The sequence below is a fragment of the Cupressus sempervirens genome, chromosome 7 (assembly GCF_028749045.1).
Source record: "Cupressus sempervirens isolate cs-2001-9-10 chromosome 7, ASM2874904v1, whole genome shotgun sequence".
NCBI lineage: Eukaryota > Viridiplantae > Streptophyta > Pinopsida > Cupressales > Cupressaceae > Cupressus > Cupressus sempervirens.
The window spans coordinates 549,805,216-549,824,578 of NC_143124.1; the positions used below are offsets into that span (position 1 = coordinate 549,805,216).

The 19,363-nt window shown below is 36.6% G+C and overlaps 1 protein-coding gene across 2 annotated transcripts in view; it reads right to left on the minus strand.

Moving 5' to 3' along the window:
• The window catches only part of TOP3A (topoisomerase 3alpha), a 346,811-nt gene extending 327,748 nt beyond the window's left edge, over nt 1-19,063 (minus strand). Inside the window, exon 1 of one of the 2 annotated variants that reach the window (XM_089791990.1) lies at nt 18,604-19,063. In XM_089791990.1, the coding sequence (XP_089648116.1) occupies nt 18,604-18,981 (378 nt within the window). In that variant the 5' untranslated portion in view covers nt 18,982-19,063. The remainder of the gene's footprint in view (nt 1-18,603) is intronic. The other variant, XM_089791991.1, reaches the window with a different exon arrangement.
• Nucleotides 19,064-19,363: the final 300 nt, after the last annotated feature.

Sequence of the window (19,363 nt, forward strand, 5' to 3'; positions counted from 1 at the left end):
CCCGTGCTGCCGCAAATTTTTCCTTTTCTTTGGCGGGGTTCGGGTATTCTTTTGCTTGTTGCCGTGTAATTGCCAGAACTTCTTCCTCCTCGGCTCCAACAGTGATCAAGTTCACTCCGGATTTTGGACATTTTGAGTCATCGTGATCGCTGGGTCCGCACCATCGGCACAATAGTTAAGGTGTATTTGCTGTTGGACATTCCCACGCAAAATGTCCCCACAAGTTACATGCTCTGCACTGAATAATTGGTCGTTCGTTTGCATCATACTGAATCCGGCTTCTGCTTGTATTGGTATTATTATTGTTGTGATTTTGTCCACGCCGATTATTCCTGTAGCCTCCAGATGTAGCGCCGACGGCATTCGTGTTTCCATTGCTACCTGACGGGGAGGCCTCCTGTGTGAGAAGCACCTGCGGAGATCCTCTTGTTTTCATGTTAAAGGGGCAGTCCTTTGTCGAATGTCCCATGATCTGACAGATGTCACAGAATTGGTTCTTCGGACACGATCCTTTAGTATGACCGTCGGTCTTACATTCCGTGCACCACAATTCATTACCTTTTGGCTCTTTTTGCATATTTTTAAACTCCTTCATCATTCGAACCATATCTTTCTGTAAGGCACGAACCTTTTTGTTACTACCTTCGTCGTCGCTGCTATCATCCTCAGCGGATTCATCATCATCGGAGTCAGAGGAGCTAGTTTTCTTCTTCTTTGTCTTCTGCGCACTTTCAAGGTCGAGTGCTCTGTTGCAAGCATCGACATATGATGACGATGGCACAATTTTCATTTTCCTCCGCAATTTCGAGCGTAGGCCGTCCACAAACCACCTTTTCTGCAATCCGTCCGCTGGCTTGCTTTCCATTTTGTTTATTAAGTCTTTCAATCTCCTGGCGTAGACACGAACAGTTTCGTGCTTCCCTTGCTTGGTATTAAAAATTTTCGCTACAATTTCATTATCATCCCTCAAGAGTTTAAACTCCGCCAAGAACTCTTTTTTAATCTTATCCTAGGTATCCAGCTTCTGTGGATCCATATCCGAAAACCAATCAATCGCGACACCCCGTAGGGTTGCCGGAAATTGCCTGGCCCATTCGTCGGCATCTGTGATTCCATTTGCCCGCCAAATCGTCTCACATCTTACAATGTCGGAGGGGGTCGGCTGTACCATCGCCTTCAAATTTTGGTAATTTTTCTTTGGGTCGCGCCATAACTCTGGAGGTTTGCACTCCTATAGTGGTCGGCACTCCCACACCGGTAGTCGGCACTCCCAAACCGGCAGTCTGAACTCCCACACCGGCAGACTGGTCTCCCACACCGGAGGTGTCGACAGCTGCAAACCTTGGTGAAGACGAAGGATCCTCCGAAATTGTTTCCTGCGGGAGTCTATCCTTGACGAAGAGGTCACTCCACGCTCGTGCTCCGTCAGCACTGCGAGTCGTGCGAGTTGATGCTCTCCCGTTTGAATTTTCTTCCCCCGGCGAACACAAATTCAAGAACTCCTTCCGTGCTTCTTCCACCAATTCCACCCCTTGCCGAGTCTCCTCCAACAATTCCTCCGCACTTCGGTTTCCGTCGGCAATCCTCTGAAATCTTCGTCGACGTTCGGCTTGCTGTGCTAGAATTAAATTCTCTTGCGCAATACGGATTCCATCTTTTCCCTTCGCCTTATTCCGATCCTTGTTAAGCTGATTTGGCATTAATCTTCATTCCTCCCACCTTCCAGATTCATAAGGCAACGGCGCCAAATGTTTACCGTACAGGTAAAGAAGTCAACACATACAGACAATAATAGCAGAATAGCAGAATTATATTTGCAATAGTAGATGATTGATGATTTACAATGATCCCAAACGGGATATAAATACTACCGCCGAACCTTCCCGAAGGAATCTGTCGGCCACAATTATTTTATCCGCTACAAACTATTTACCGCCGGACCGTCGGCTACAGAAACACCGCCGGACCGTCGGCTACAAAATACCGCCAGAACCATCCAGTCGGCTAACAGATGTGATATAAAAGGAACTTTCAAAAGCTCATTCTCTTCATGTTTTGTTTTATGTTTGGTTTCTCTTGGAGAATTGTAGGAAGATGTGGCTTTCAGCAGGCTTGAGGACGGAAACCCCTTGAAAGCAATGGACGGAAATCCATTATTTGTTGGAGATATCATGCGGGTGTCTCACTTTATATTACGATTGGATGTTTTGTCGTTGCTCTACTTAAGATTTAAATGCAATATTCATATTTCATTTCAAAATCTCTAATCATCTGATATTTTTGGCTTTTCAGTATAAATTGTTGGATTAATTGAAATCAGTTGCATGTAAATTGTTGTTAAATTTCGGGGAAATATTTTGGTTTAAAAATCTGGAGAAAAAATCCTAGGGGGATATTTCAGCCACAAAAAATTATGTTGTATCACCTCATTTTCTAAATTTTAGGTTCAGTTTTATGTTTATTTTCTGCTCGTATTCCTTGTAGAAGCAGTAGGATAAGTTACTTTCAAATGTCACGTTGAGGGAATTAACCATCTTTGGAGATTCACTCCAAGTTTTTAGTCACTGATATGTCCCTTTTTGAAATATGATTTAATCATAAACAATAATGATAAACATAAAAATTAAATTAAAAAATATAAAATAAAATTAGCTAAGCTTAAAGGATGGTCAAAAGACATGAAATGAAAAGTTGTGACCCCCTCAACCATGGGATATAAAAGGGAAAATAAAACTTCATTTCAAAAGGGTGAGAGGAAAAGGAAGACAAAAGAGAAGAGGGGAATCAAGAAAGAATCAATAGAGAAGAAAATAAGGAAGCGACTCCAAAAAGGTAAAAGTTATGAAGGGTTGTGATTCTTTCAAAGGGTTGTAGTTGTGAAAGGTTTCAATATTGCAAAGGGGCAGACATCATGAAGAGCTGTGACCTCTCCCATACATTGGAAAATATAAAGGGAAGAAGGTTTCATTCGAGGAGAAGAGGCAAGAGATATCACTTGCGAAATAAATTTATTACTCTCAAAAGGAAGGAAACTTGGGTGGTGATTCAAGTCCTAAGAAAAATGGTGGCCCTTTCATCAAAGAAGTACAAAAGAGATCATTCCAATCAATTATGGATCGTTCATCAAACATCACTCATGAATCCACAAAAAGCAATAATTAATTATCAAATCAAGCAAACAATCAATGAGCAAACCACTCTATCAAATCAGCATTCATTCAATTCACCAATATATCAAACCCACACTCCTTGCATCATCACTCATCAATCATCTAATCAACAATCTCTTAATCATCGCTCACCAATACCCCAAATCATACTTTCTAAAGAGTACATTTAGTCAATCAATCATTCATACAAATATCAATCATTCAACAATAATTGAATTAGCAAGAAAGATGGACACGTTGAAGGAGATCAACCCTTCATCGAACCTGTCAGATCTCTCATACAGTGATCTCACTCAAGCATAAAGAATCTGAATATTATCCACAAATGAAGTATCAGCTCTAATAATAAACAGCATAGTGTGTCTATTTGAAAAATGTACAATAATGTGTGACTATAAAATGTCTTAGTAACCAATCATGGTAGAGATAATAAGGGATTACAAGGAGGGAGAAATTGTTACGAGGTCAAGGAGGCACAAGCAGGCCCTGCCCTTGAACTTAGAAGTCAAGGACACCCCAAACACTATATTATAGCTTCCTCAAACCCTTATCTTGGTTGTCCATTATGTTGAAAGACTATAATCATAGGAACAAGGATAAGGGTGGCTATGCATTCCTCGCCAAGTGCACCCCCTCATGTGGATGTTAAAGGGCCACATGAGACCAAGAGGGATAGCATGATGGCATCTACTCTTGGACCTACTGATCAGCTATGAATTCTTCCCTAGGTGCACCCAGTCAAATGAATGGCAAAGGGCCACATAAGTCCAAGAGGGATGGCATCAGTAATTAAGCCTAGGGTAGAGAATCAATTGAGGCACCCAAATATGCCCCTTAGTCTAGCTCTCCTTGGGTTGAACTCCATAAATAAATTTAAAATGGCTTATGATTAAACTAATTTTCCTAACCCTAGTTGAAATGATCTATGCTTTTAATGCCTCTAATAAGGAAGATATATTTTGTTGATTATGTTTCAATGATTTCCTAGCATGTTGAAGGATCACAACCAAGTACATGATATAAATATTTTTTCTACTTCTCATGATTTTGATTGGAATTTGTAATTTAGAGAAAAACTAGGGCATTTACAAAAGGGGAGATTACAATCACCCGCAGTCTGGGAGTGTTTCCATTTCGTCAATTGGAAGGAGAAGCACCACACTATTCTCAAAGGGTGCATTCCATCATGATAGCAATGCCCACAAATTTACAATTCTCAATGAGCTCAAATTAGCTTGGACAAACAACCAAGTATGGATGCCTTTAAGTCACAACAAACTTTCAAACCTGTTAAAGCATGTAGCTTCGGTCTAACATTAACTGTGATCAACATATATACACATGTATATATGTACAACAGTATGATGGACATATTGTTATATATATATATATATATATATATATATATTTTTTTTTTTTTTTTTTTTTTTAAATTTTTTTTTTTTTAAATTTTCTGAGATCATTTAAGGCATGATCGAAAATTATTCAGATTCCTTTGATGTTTAGATCACTATCGATCTTTACTTTATATCGGGCTGCAAATCATAATGTTTGGTAATACATTGTTAGACTTGTGTTAAGTCTGTAACAAATCGAGCATGATTAATTAACACCAAACAGGTGTGAGGATGAATGTCCATGTCTCCATTCGAAGACATGACCATTCACCCCCACACCCTTCCACGAGATATGTATACTTGATACACCCGAATAAACAAGGCATCGAAATCAATTAATGCTAGCACATCAAAGGATTGAAGGACATGTCAAGTTCAAGAATATATATTATCTTTGTACTAACTTCTACAAATTCTGGAGCAAATCTATCCTTTGTCAATAGTGTTCATACTTGCAATAAAATTGTGCATCAGCAAGCCACGAATTTGAAATCTGGTAAGAAACTTTACAAAACCCATCCATACATATTAGTTCCAATTTAACACAAATTTAAAATTTAACATACCTTTATCTTCAATCCAATACTAAACATGTACTCTACTCACCATTATATGTACTTCACTTGGCATCATGTTTATCCCATTCATACTCTTATGCCCCCGTGTCATGACCAAGCTTCCACATGGATTCACACCTTATCAAATTTGATAGCCCATCTTATTATACAAATATCTCAAATACATCTTTATTTTTTGCAACTTTAACTTGAATCTAACTCATGATAAACATGATAATCAATTTTCTCACATATTTGACCTACAATGTCTGATAATAACATGTCAGCCTTATTGTCCTCAATTTTGACGTCACAAAATTGAGGCAACCCTACATAATTTTCTCATGGATTAGTAGGTGTGTCCTCTTTGTTTCAATGCACTGATAAGGCATCATTAAAACAATTCATTATCTCTGAATCATTCTTTGTGTAGTCTCATCTATGTGTTCTTTTGAAGGTTTTCTGTCGAGATTATCTCTAATTGTTTGTTGGTAAGAGGTTTCCTTCTTGTACTGCAAACACTCAATTTTTGGTGAATCTTCACGTTCTTTCTTTGTTTTTCTTTGTGTTGTAAATAGTTTTTGGTCTTGTTTTTGCCTTAGATGAATTGCCCTTGGAATTCCGCTCAATTCGAGCTAACTCAGGTCCAAATCAAAGTTGTCTAGCTCAAATTATAAAGGAAAAAGTGGGGTTTTCAGAACAACTGCATATTTTTATTAAAAACTCCATAAAAGTGGGCTTTTTATTGGCAATTGCACAACATAAAGTTATAATAAATATCTAAAGTGGATTTTGTGGTCCATTTTAAAATTTCAACTCATTCTGAGTTGATTTAACCATAGTTTTTTATGTTTTGTGAAAATAACCTATTTCTAGACTTTTTCATATTACTTTATTAAAAACTATAGTTAGATATTGAATATAATTACATGAGACAACTTAAGTGTGTAGAGTGGGATTTTTAATTCATATTGCATATATCCACATGCAAAATACTTCATAAAAACCCAATCCCAATAAATTTGAAGTCCCAACATCATTAAAGTGTGCTTTTTAAATACAAGTACATATGTTATTGTATTTAAAGTAATTTTTTTATTAACAAATGCATATGTATTTTTATATCACCATTTGAAGTGGGCTTTTGTAATACAGTTTCATGTCATTTTTACATGTAAATGGAAATTGAAAATGAGTTCTGATGGAACTCTAAATTTTGGCAAATTTAGAATCCCAAACACCATGTCAGGGGGCTAATTTTCAGATCTTACCCATTCAAACAATATGCTTCAAAATACAAAAAAGGTTATAGGAATATGGAAAAGGAAGTTGTTTGATTTAGGCATGCATTTCAGCACTATCCAAAGTGGCTTGTGCAATTAATCAAACAATTTATATGAAGAGAATACAAATACCAATACAGATAGCCCTGATCTCTGTTGTAGAAAAACTAAATATCCTATTTGTATATAGATTACTGCCTGAGAAGTATAACAGCAAGTGTGATATGGGGGGCATTCTGGTTTGAAATGTGATAAAGATTTGTGGCATCAGCACCAGAAAACTGCTAAGTGAGGAGAGGGACTGCTTCACGTTCCTTTTTGCTTGTTCTTCATAGCCTATTATTTATCACAGGTTGTGTGATTGTAAGGCACACTAATGTGCTGGCTTCTCAGAAAGGAAAGGTTGCTGATGTTGAAAATATACAGTCAAAGCTGAATTTGGAAATTAATAAATCAAGTATAGATGATCATGATGCTCTATTGCAAAATGAAATGTCCAAAATTTGATGCAGACTGGTGTAGCTATCCTAATGATGACCAAGAGTGGCCAATAAAGAAAGCAGTTCAGTCACCATCTTCTGAAAGGCATGAACTCCCGTGAGCTTTAGTTGAGATCCTCATCAGAAGAAATGTTCAATTCAACCTTATTCAGATTTTCAAATCTGTATTGACACTTGCCAATTCAGGGAATATTTACAATGAAACTAGCAACTTTAACTCATGTCAGTGATTCAACAGTATATGCAGACCATGTACATTCAAAAGTGATAATGATGAAAGCTGTTTCTCAGATGATCTCAGAACTTCAAAAGCTTATTAAGATGCAGTATAAAGGAAAGTATGCACATACGATATGCCAGAATCCATGTTAAATGATGCCTAGCAAAGGAAGTTTCTTGTTCATTGACAAGTGGTTCATTGCCATATACCCTGCAGTACTATGCTAGTGAAGATGGGAAGGAGCCTAAATAGCAGAAGGAAGAAGGATAAGTTATATGATTCAAATTCATATCTGCATGTAAATTAGTTTTTGCCACATCACCGTCTATGTGACAAGTAAGCCAATAAATGAGTATCGTCAACAATAAAAGTTTCAATTCAAATACACAAAAGCTAAACGTTAGACAGGGGTTGAGTGATGCCCATCCTCGTCTCCTAATACAGCAACAGTGAAAGGAATTCGAAAGGAAAGAATGAAAGACGCTCATCAGAAGTTTTCCGTATGAATAAACATTTCAAACTTAAAGGAAAATCTGACAACCTTTCATACACGCGGGCAATGGCAAAAGGATCCACGAATCATATTTAAGCATTAGAAATCATTGTGCAGACCTAGAACACCATTGGGAAGCCCTTAGAATATCATGCAAGGATTTTTGCAAATTATTTTAACACTTCTTTGTATCTGTTGCAGGAATATCCGCAGAGGACATACGAATGTGTGGAGTTCAAGCATGGAGAATACATGTAGATGAGGAGCGAAGGTTTTCTAAAAAGAGACCCTCGCATATGGAGTCGGATTTGAACTACGCCAGCATCCATATAATTGAGAAAGGAATTTGAAGACAAAATGTTTTAAGCGCTACCTGTGTCATACGAAAACATGCCCGTGCTTATATTGTTACCCCTAATATATACGGATGGCTTCAAAAATATTAGTTTTGATTTCTTAAAATAATTTCAACTTAAATTATGAGTCATATTAAGGCTCGCGTTGTACAAACAAGTATTCAGTTACTTGTTAGGAAGGGGTATGTTGTTTTGAGAAAGGACTCGCAACTCTTCACATCTTATAAATATGAGACGTAAAAGCCAAACCAAGAGAGATTGAAGAAACAAGATATTCATATTCTTATATTTTTAAAATTTTATCCATCCTATGCTCTATGATGTGTTATATTTTCCAATTGGCGGAGAAATGAAGTTTCTGAACAAAGCCTATGGATTGAATTACGGAACAAATTCATATGCGATTCCAGAATTGAAATGCAGTAAATAGATCATCTGTAAGGAGTGTCTTTATTGCAATTTTATTTCTGGCAAAGTTATTTATTTTAAATTTCGGAGTTCTAAATTATTATTAAGTTGTGTCCTTTACAAATGTTTTTTATTTATTTTCTATAAATATTTTAATATTCGGATAAGTGGACTGGGTCATTATTGCATTTTATATTAGATAAACATAAATATTGTGAAATATTTAATTATTTTCGTATTTATGTCTAATTTGTCTCTGCGGGAGTTAAAGTGCATTTTAGAGTAGTTTAAATTGCATTTATATAATTGATCTGTCGCGTCAAAATTATTTAAATTATTTATAGTTAAATATATTAAACTTTATAAAGTTGTACGTCTCAATTTATAATGTTGACTCTGACTGCCCGTTTAATTAAGCACTGGTCTTTTACTCCTGATTCATAATCCATATGCTGGCAACTATTTCATTTCTTTCCTTCGAAGAATTAATATATTCATTTGTTGCATTAATTTATAATAATTTTTCATTATCACATTTACTTTTATTTTCAGTTCATAATTTGCAGGATAAAAGCTTTCCACAATTCTTGCCATTTTGAAAGCTTTTGTTGTATTCTCGTTCTAACCAATCTGCTTTAAGCATCTTGGATTTAAGGTTGTTGTCCAGGATCAGGTACACCCGCCTCAATCTTGCAGAGCCGAAAGCGCAGGGGATTTAGATCACATCGATCAATCCCGTCAAGTTGGCCTTAACCAGTTGGATATCCCAACATCGAGCAGGCAAGGCTCGTAGGATTCCAATCTGCGGTTTTGGGAACCAACAAGTTCTTTACTCATATTAAAATTAAGTGGGGAATTTGGACCCAAATACATATGTTTTTTATTTAAAAACATTGTTCTCTTTTAAGCCTAAGGCAAAGTGGTGATTTTAAGGCCAAACACATATGTTATAAACACATGTTAATGCCTATAAGAAATGTGTTTTTTACTTATAAATTCTACTTAAGAGAAAAGTGGCAGTTTTCTATCATATTGCATATGTTTTATATTAATGAATATGTTCTCTTAAAACGCATTCTTAACTTAGTTGCTTGTCCATTCCTTATATTGGAGATTTTTGGCTCTCTGGCATGTATTTAAATATCATGTTTTTGACCTTGCAAAATGTGTTTTCTTTCTTATAAAACAAGGTGGTGATTTTCAAAAGGAAAACATATGGTCCAAGGGGTTTAACTTAGTTGGTTGAAGCAATGAGTTCTCATTGTGGACACCCTGGTTCAAATCCCAAGAGGGACATCTTTGTGGAATTCTATGTTGTGACTCTTGGTCTTCTATTGGTTGTACTCATCTCATTTGTAAAAAGTGGATTCTAAGTTGCACTCTTGGTCTTCCAATTGTTGTTTCTAATGTGATTGCTCGAAAGGAGCTTGAATAAGTTCTAATTGTTGCTCTTAAGGAGCACCTGATATGTAAACGATCTTAATATAAAAAGGAAAACATATGTAAATACTCCTCCAAGATGCATTTTTTCCCTAGGCGGCGATTTTGGCCAAGAGAGCGTGTTTTTATTGTTATGTTTATGCCCTTCTAAAGAGTGTTTGAAGGCTGCGAGTTCACTATCAAAGACTGGGCAGCAATTTTTGTCCAAAATGTACATGCTCTTGACATGTAAGAAATTCTCTAAAATGCGTTCAAAGCTTATGGTTTCCCATTAAAAGGCATAGGCGGCAATTTCTAAAGGAATTACATATGTTTTAACATAAGCATTTTGCCAAAAACAAAATGATTTTCACCAAAACTCCTTGCATCTAAAGGCGTTTTTTGCTTTGAACCTTTTCAAGGAGAGTTCTAAAGTCATGATTTCAATTTCTAGCTTGTTTATCATCATTTTAACAAGCTAATATTTGCCCTAGATGCCATTTTTACATGTCTTTACATTTAGAATTGTTAGGTCAAATCTAAAATCGTAAATCTCTTGGATTATTTCAGATTTGCTCAAAGTTTTGGATGAAGACTTGCCTTTCGAAGTCTTGGTGGAGTTAAGGTAAATTTTCCTTGGTTGTTTTTCTAAGGGCATTTGTATATATTTGTTTTGAAAGTTCTAGCAAATCTTTGTCATTTCTATTTTCAGATTTGCATCTCTTTTGTGTATAAAGTTACTCTTTCTATCTTCCATTTTCTTCTCCAAGTTGCATATGCAAGGTCTCCTTTTTCTTGCATATGCAGTCAGGTGTAAAATCTCGTTCTTAAAAGAAATACAAGTTCATTTTTCCCTCACATGCGAATGCAAGTTAAAACCCCACCATTACGCATTTTGTGTACTTCCCTATGGCTGCCTTATGGTTGAAGTTTCTCCCACATGCTTACCAGATAGAGTTTCACATTTCGCACTTGTTAAAACATGAAATGCTCAATGTGTTATTCATTTTTCCCCTTGCTCACTTAATTCCAAGCTTACTGGTCGCATATGCAATTCACTCCAAAAGCCCATTTTTGTCTGTTTCACTCATATTGTAGCCATTTTGAGCATGACCCATTTGTTCATTCTTTATTCTTAATGATTTCATTCATTTTCCCTACCCATACCTTGTCCAAAACCTGTGTTTTTACAGTCAAAATCTTGTTATGGGTCCTTCACATGAAGATGTTCTCATCTTATGGAATTTTCATGTGACAGTTGTGCAGGTGTACCATATTGCAATGTCAAGAGAATCTACTCCAGCAAAGGGCAAAGACAAAAAGAAGATGAAGTATCAATATGATCAGTATCATAATTCCATTCCACCATCACTAGTGACTTCCTACAGTGATGAAGTAAGGGATACTAATATATCTCACATGAACATTGAAGATTTCCTGGCAAGAGTTGATGCTAAAGCTACCAAGATTACGACATAGATCAAGCGGAATCATATTCATTTCTTATCTACTTTCCCCTTGGCAGCACATGAGCCGGAATTCATTCTTGCATGTGTTAAACACTTTGATGCACCTTATGCAACCATCAAAGATCAGGATGTCAATACTATCATTAGTCTCGACTTTGGGACTATCGATCGTATTTTTCATGTTCCTCATACTCCAATTGATACAAACATCACAAGACACTATGGAGTGGTGGGATGAGGATATTGCTTATTGTACCAAGTTCGTCAATGATAACTAGTTGGTCACTAAGAGGCCTAACCTTGTTAAATGGCCAATAAAGAGCGTACGTTGATGTGATGATCTCATTATATTGCTCAGTCACTTGGCGGGGCTCAAGGATTCAAACACCTTCAAACCCTAGATGTATAAGTACATCTCACTCATAATAAGGTCAAAAAAGATTGTATTTTGGGCTGAATTAGTGAGTGATTCAATATGTGATTAGTTGGTGAATGTGTTGTCTACTGGTGTGTTCAACATGAACTCCTACACTGTATATATTGCTTCTGCCCTAGGTACTTTTTCTGGTTTGTCAACAAAAAATAATAGATCTATAGTTCGTGTGTGGGATTACTATGAGCAATTGCCTTTGAAGCAAAGTTGGATACATTTCTGAAGGGTTCAGAATGCCTTTCTGGGCATTTCATGTGCTTGTTCGATAAAGAACTCCCAAACAAGCGAGTCTCTTATGAAGCGTGGAACAAGGTAAATGAATATGTTTGTATGTTCTTACAGTTTCCCAACTTCACATATCTGCAAGTTGGATGCTTCGAAGAAAAACCATACACATTGTCAAGGTACCCTACTAATAAAATTATACTCATGGAAATGGCAAGACAACTCATGGAGGTAAAGGCTTATCAATCCAATTTGCACTGGCCAGGAGTGGGATCTCATCACATAACCCATTGAAGATTGGTGGGTACTCATTGGATACTATGCCTAAAGCAAAGAACATGGAGTTTGAACTTCAAAGGATTGCATTGAAGAAATTTGCAGCTAGGAATTTTGACTGGAGAGAGCTACATGACAAGATAAGGAAGCAATTCTGCACATACATCATCTAGAAGATCTCTAGATTGATGTACGAATTGAGATAGATATACGGCGTATGGACTATACTTGGTTAACTATGAAGCAGATTGTGGATTTGAACTTGGCATCAATCCCTCCTAGATTTGAAGATGATGATCAAATCCTAGATCCTGAATACTTTCAGCATGATGTGGAGAAGTTACCCTTTCTTCCTCCCACTTGGTCATGTAAGGAAAGTACTTCAATTGGGATAGATTCCAATCTATTCTTGCTAATACCAATACTTGGATGAAAAGAAGGGGTCTCAAATGCATTAAAATAAAGCCTGGCAAAGACTTTGATCCTACTGGTCCGATTGGTTTGAGATCAGCAATAAAAGGTAAAGGTAATGATGGGACATCTTTGTCTACATTTGAACCTCCTGTTCAGAGTTTGCCCAAGCTATCTATCAAAGGAGGAAAGGATTCAAGAGTACTTGAGGTAAAGGGGATTGAAGCCCCATCAATTCAAGTTTACTCAAGTGATGATGAAGCGAGGAGATCAAAGGAGTCTTCACTACTGGGTTCATGTCCTCTTGAAGTTTTTGCTGAGACTTCTCTTCCAAATTCAGCACCAGTATCAGATGAATCTCATGATTCACCCCTAGGCATGGCTATGAATGCTTTCTCTACAAAGCATCCATCTCTTTAAGATCTTGTGACCATCACTCTAACATTACCCATGTCTTCAGCTGCACCTGCATTAGAAACAGGGGGGATCAGTATGATTATGAGAGTGTTTTTTACACATACTCTTTGTCAATTCCTGCTACCATTGTTTGTTCTACATCATTGCTTGATGTGAATTCAGCTCAGTTTGAGCAATTTATGACAGAGGTTACACATAGTAGCCCTACTCTTGTGGTCATTCAAACTGAGGCACCTGCTATAGTCGCTATTGTCATGCAGAGCAATCTGGAGTTAACTATGGTGACTACCTCTTTAGCCAGTGCATCTTCTTTCAGTCTTCCTCCATGGCTAAGTATTGTCATGCGAAAGAGAAAGAAAGAGGAAATCCCACCTGAAGAGTTTGACAAATAGGTGACCAACCCAACGACTTCAAAAAATAAGAAAACCAAAACAGTTTCTCAAGTTATGGTTGATGAAAATCACAATACAATAAGTATGCTAAAGTAGTTGAACCACTTGTGGAGAAATCTACTGAAGACATGCAACCTGTTGATTACAGAATTACAAGAGTTGAACTCAGTAAACATATTAGGTAGGGTTATCAACAAGATGCATTTGAGGTCATCAATTTCCTAGCAGGAAAGAATGATGAGCTATGGGACAAGAAGAGTAGACTGAAGAAGGAGAATGCACGTCTCCTAGGGATCATTGAGGAATTGAAGAAGTCACCTTCGGGTACTATATCTATTCCAAATATTTGTACTGAGAAGATCAAAAGAAAGGCGCAAGTTGTAGATAAATGGGCAACCAGTATTGAATCGTGAGGTTATCAACTCATTCATGATATTTACAGGATGTTGAGGAAGGGAAAAGAGGCAGCTACTCAATTAAGTGATATTCAAAGGTTACTTAAAATAAAAAAATTACAATTGCTAGATGGGGACATTAGTGCTTGGAAGAGTATGATGGAGCTTGTCTTAAAGGGTTTATGTGCTTATGAAGTCATCTCATCTATTAAGATGTATCATGATTACAAGCATCTAATAATTAACAAAGAACAATTTTTGCAACAACTCATGAAGGTTGCGGAGGCAACAGTGTTGAAAATTGGTGAGCAAGAACATATGATCAGCAAATGCTACAAAAAGTTGTCATGTGGAGTAATCATTGAGAACAGAGAACTCAAGAAAGAAGAAGATATTCTTACAGGGTTCACTACAGCAATTTGCTTGCAGCTTGAAGCAAATGATTTCATTCTCAATATAATGAATACATTTGCAAGATGGAAGTGTTCACTTGACGAACTACAAAGTAAAAAGGAAATTTCTATTAAAGAAGTTTCAGAGGCAGCCAGGACATATCAAAGGATCGTAATGGTTGTTGAGTACACTAGTGAACCTGATGCCAAGGTTGTGCAGAACTCGCTGCAAAAATTTGCAAAGATTATAGACACTGTGAACATTTGAATTTTCCATATGTTTTAAGTAGAATAGTAGTAGGGAAGCTACATGTAAAGAGCATCTATGTTGTAAATACAAGATAACATGTAGCTGTATAATCAGCTCATGTAGTTAAGTTGCAATTGCATTAGGCATGGAACTTTGAATAAAGTCAAAGTAGTTAGAGATAAGTCAAGGTGGTTGAGGTTGTTCCACTTTTTCCTTCAGCTTTCTCCTGTCATTTTTCCTATATAAAGGAGGGAGGTCATTGTAAATAATCATCATTTGCTTTATAGGAGAAGGTTGGGCTTGTGACTAGAAGGCTTTGTATTTCTTATTACAAATCTTTGAAGTGAATAAAGAAGCAAGTTTTTCTCAAACTTTGTGTTGTGATACTTGGAGCTAATCTTTGTCTCTTACATTGCACTGATTGATTCATTTCTGTCACTTCTTTCCTTGTGAAGCATTCAAGAATTTAGTGTTGGTTTTGAAGGACTTTGAGCTTTTAGAAACAAGATTGATATAGTTTGATAGTGGCTGCAAATACTAAGAATTATAGACTTTGAGCTTTACTTCTTCATATATAATTTCATAACTGAATAATTGAGCAAATATTTTGAGCTTTGTTAGTTGTTTGTCATTTTGTTTCAAGAAGATTGTTTGCAGGAGACTTTGGGTTCTTGCTATCAATCACATAAGTTAAGTTATAATTGCTGCCTTTAGGGTGTTCTTACGTCAATTCTTAAGTTACCAATATTACCATAGCAGTAAATCCCTTTTGATAAATTACAAATAGTTGTTATAGTATAAAGATCATTCTTGAAAGAAGAGGAACTGATCTCGTGAATCACCCACTTGTTATTTTCAGTTAGGTTTTTGTTGTAGTCACCTACGGTAAGAAGGGAGCCTCCCCTATTGCTGAGAGGAGAGACTTGTCTGACTACACCACTACCTAAAATTCTCATTTTCTAAGTTGTGGTTACAGTGGCTTACAAAATATTTAGCCAACAAGCCTTTTAAAAGCCAAAAACATATATTAAGCCCAATTCATTAGCCATGTGTGCTAAATAGGCCTATCACATTAGATGTTGATTCACAAAAGACATTGTAAATCTAAATTATTGAGTTATTAGCATACAAATTTCTTTAGTAATGACTAAAGATCTGATATCCTTGTTTTATTTAAAAGTGGGCATCAAGTACAAAACAGGTATTCTCAAACAATGATACAAGGGACGTGTTTTTGCCCCCGAATCCCAGCATTCAAAGACAAGAATGTCTTGAGGACGTCAAGAAGTGGACGCCATTTCCCTCATCATCATCGCCAACTCTTTCGAGGATAGGGTACGAGACAGCATCCTCAAGATGTTGTGGGCAAGCCAAAGTTAGGTTATCATGTTAAAAACCTAATTTATGGTGGGTCCCATCTAGCTTGTCCCCCCACCCCCTCAAGCTTCATTTTTACTCACACCTTCATTTCTCATTGTTTGGAAAATGAGATAGAGAAGAGTGTTATTAAAGGAGTGAAAGAAGTGAGTGCAAGTGAAAGAGGAGAGACAAGGAGATGAAGAAAAAGAAGAAGGTTTTACACCTTGAAGAGATTTTTCAAGCAGAAGGTAGGGTTTTTGAAATGTCCCTTTACTGATTTTTATTGATATTTCCAGCCTCAAATCAGAACTTGAAAATCAAACAACCAATATTACAAAGATCTGTCAATTTCCCAATAAAACCCAAATCGGGTATGTCCAAATTAGTGCCAAAAACTTCACAACTTCACAAATTATTAATAAATCTGAAAATGGACATTTTTACAGAAATTTCAGCAACATAACAGCTTACAAAATGACATTTCCAGATTTGTATAGCCTTTACACAACAGCTCACAAATGTAGGGCAAAACTATGCTCAATCGGGCTCCCAAAATTAACACAAAAATGCCTGGAAACACCACAAAACACTCATAAACTATCTCAGAAGTTTAATCACGACCCAATACATATATTCAGCTCTATTTTAACATCATAAAGTCTAAAATACAGCAGCAAACCAAACTGATATGAAACACTCAACTGAAAACCCAAACTCAAACCAAAAACAACCCCGAAAACACCCAAATCGGCACTATTCAGCACAAAGGCAAACTCTGTATGAGCATGCACATGGAATGGCTTCAAACTCCCGTCCTTAGCCTTCCTGGAAACCTGCAAACTCCCGTTCTTGGGTCTCCTTCTCCACAGGTTTGGCAGCCTCTGAAGAACAACAAGAAAATTAGCAAGGATCAAGATGTAGAATGAGCCCAAAATGCCTCCAAACCCCTTTTAAAGAGGGCATAACCCTAACTCACGTCCAAGAGGGGTTAATAAAATATAATTTAATAATAATTTTTATTTATTAGTCCATTGGTTTCCAAAGATTAACCCCTTTTTCCGAAATTTCACCTTTTTGGAGCCTGCCTGCCTTAACAAAGTTTTTTTTTTTTTTTAATTATTTGAATAGGGGACATGACAGTTTTTGTTTATTTTGTTTTTTGTTTTTCATTTGCTATTGTTTTTTCTTGTTTCATTTTCTAAATTAGGCTTGATGTTGAATTTTGTGGGGAAAATGAAGAATCATTCCAATGTTACAGAGCATTGGAATCATTCTTCATTTTGCCCTCGAGATTCAATTAAACTTTTTTGTTTTTGAATTTCAAATTTGTTAAAAATAAAAATAAAAATTGGAGTTTTAATTGTTTAAGGTAGGCTGAAACTAGGTGCCTGTTGAATTTATTTTCATTTTGTGACATGTAGTGTCACAATGAGCTCCCATAGTCATGATATGAGTGACGATAAGATGGAAATTCATTCTTATGGTGGAACAGAATCACAATATGAACTTGAGCATGAGGCTTACAGGGGAGCAGCATGGATCCAATCAGGACAGCCAAAGTTCTTCCAAGGCAAGTGCACCAATCGTTAGAGATTGCCCCTCCCAGATTTGACAGAGTTCATTAGGGAAGAGTTTATAACTACATTTCATACTTTCATTTGAAATGTAATTCTTAAGCAAGAGTGTATGATCCCCTGTCCCCATTTCAAATGCTATTCTTGTTGCAAAATGTTTGAGAGAAGACTTAGGATCACATATTAATTTGCTAAATTTTCATTTGAAATGTAATTCTTACACATATTTTCATAACTAGCATTTCAATTACAATACATAAAGCATATACAGCACTGGTACCCGCTGCAGTCCCCTGTTGTCACCAAACTTAGGCCCTTTGTCCCCCCATACCCCAAACCCATCCCAACATCCTCCATCCCTTGTTCCCAACCGGCGGTGGAACATCACACAGATAGCAAAGAATTAATCGATAAGTGCCCATGTCAGCATAATTAATGATGGCCAAATGTACGCTCAGCATTCAGATCTTAATAAGGCATGGATATGAACAAACCAGATCTGGGCTTTCCTTTGCGTACCATAGGTCTTATATACATGTCAAATCTCGTTGTTAGAGACCAGTTCGAGTGCACCTTAAGGGCTGTATCGTATTAAATGTCTGTGTTTTCTTAGTGCTAGTCTGTGAACTCTGCAGAATTTTTCAATTTAGCATTAGTGCTGCTATCAACCACTAAGGAGACATGTAATTCACGGAACAGGCTGTAACCAGCCATGTCATGTATTAGGGCCTGCACATAAAATGTGCAACTGCTTGTAATAAAAGGCGGTGAAGAAATTCAGAGATAGAACTCCTATTTAAATAATATTAGGTATCCTGGTTGTTCCAAGGGTGCTGGTGTCTGTAGGTGAATGTAATGAACTATAATTCAATCAATGCAAAGCAAAGCTGTATGAATCCTTATCAGTTCTCAGTTACTGTATCTAGATTTTCATTTTTGTGCATGCATATGGTGAATGGTTCTCTAAATCTATTTTTAATTAGTCTTCCCTCTGGGAAAGCTCCATCTGTCCCTTCAATTGTTCAATAGAAGCCAAAGTCAAGATTGGTTACTAGCAGCTCATATATTCCGCACACAAGTTAACTTATGTATGCGCCCATGTGGACTGATACCCCCCACCTACACCTACCTGAACAAAAGCTTGAGCTTGTCAATAGGCGCTCAAAAGAAAGAAAATGCAGAAAGAGTGTAACATGAAAAAAGATACCTGGGGAACATATTTCCTTACGGGCGCGGTATAGAGAAGAGTAGGGTCACAAGAATGCCACTTTCTGTATTGATCAGGGAAGTCAAGCTCCATGAGGTGTCCCGTAACAGATGTCATGAGCATATGACAGCGCTGATTGTTTATCATGTATTTGAATTCGAATATTTTGTTGTAACGCGAGCGCCCATCCCTCGTTCGGCAATTGTTGTGAGACAGAATTTGCGCCACGGTCTTTGCCACCGACGGCTTCTCGGCCACGTTGAGCACTCTAATCTCCATCTTCCTCTCTCTCCCTCTCCCGCCCCTGTTCAGTATAGATGTTGCATTATACCAGTTATATACTCCATGTAAGACAGTCCGCCCGCTCGGTCTAGTCATTTGCCGCCATTTTCATTTTCGTTTTTCGGGTCCGTTTGGTTGCTGGCATAGGAATTGTAACTTAGAATTAGAAAAATGGAATGAGAATGGAAATGGTGATTGGGAATAGAAATGGGCAATTTCAATCATATTTGGTTAACTTGGAGTTCAATTGGGAATATGTTAATTTATTGTTTGGTTATACAAAAATAGAATAGGAATTAGATTAAGTTTTGTATTTTAAAAAATATTTTTTTCTAATTTTTTTATTTTTTAGTTAATTTTTTCAATAATAGTAAAAAAGTTAATTTATTTTTATTTTTATTTTATTCATTGTAGTTAATGAAAAATATAATTTATTTCATTTTTTTAAACAAATAGATATAATAAAAAAAATTGTTAT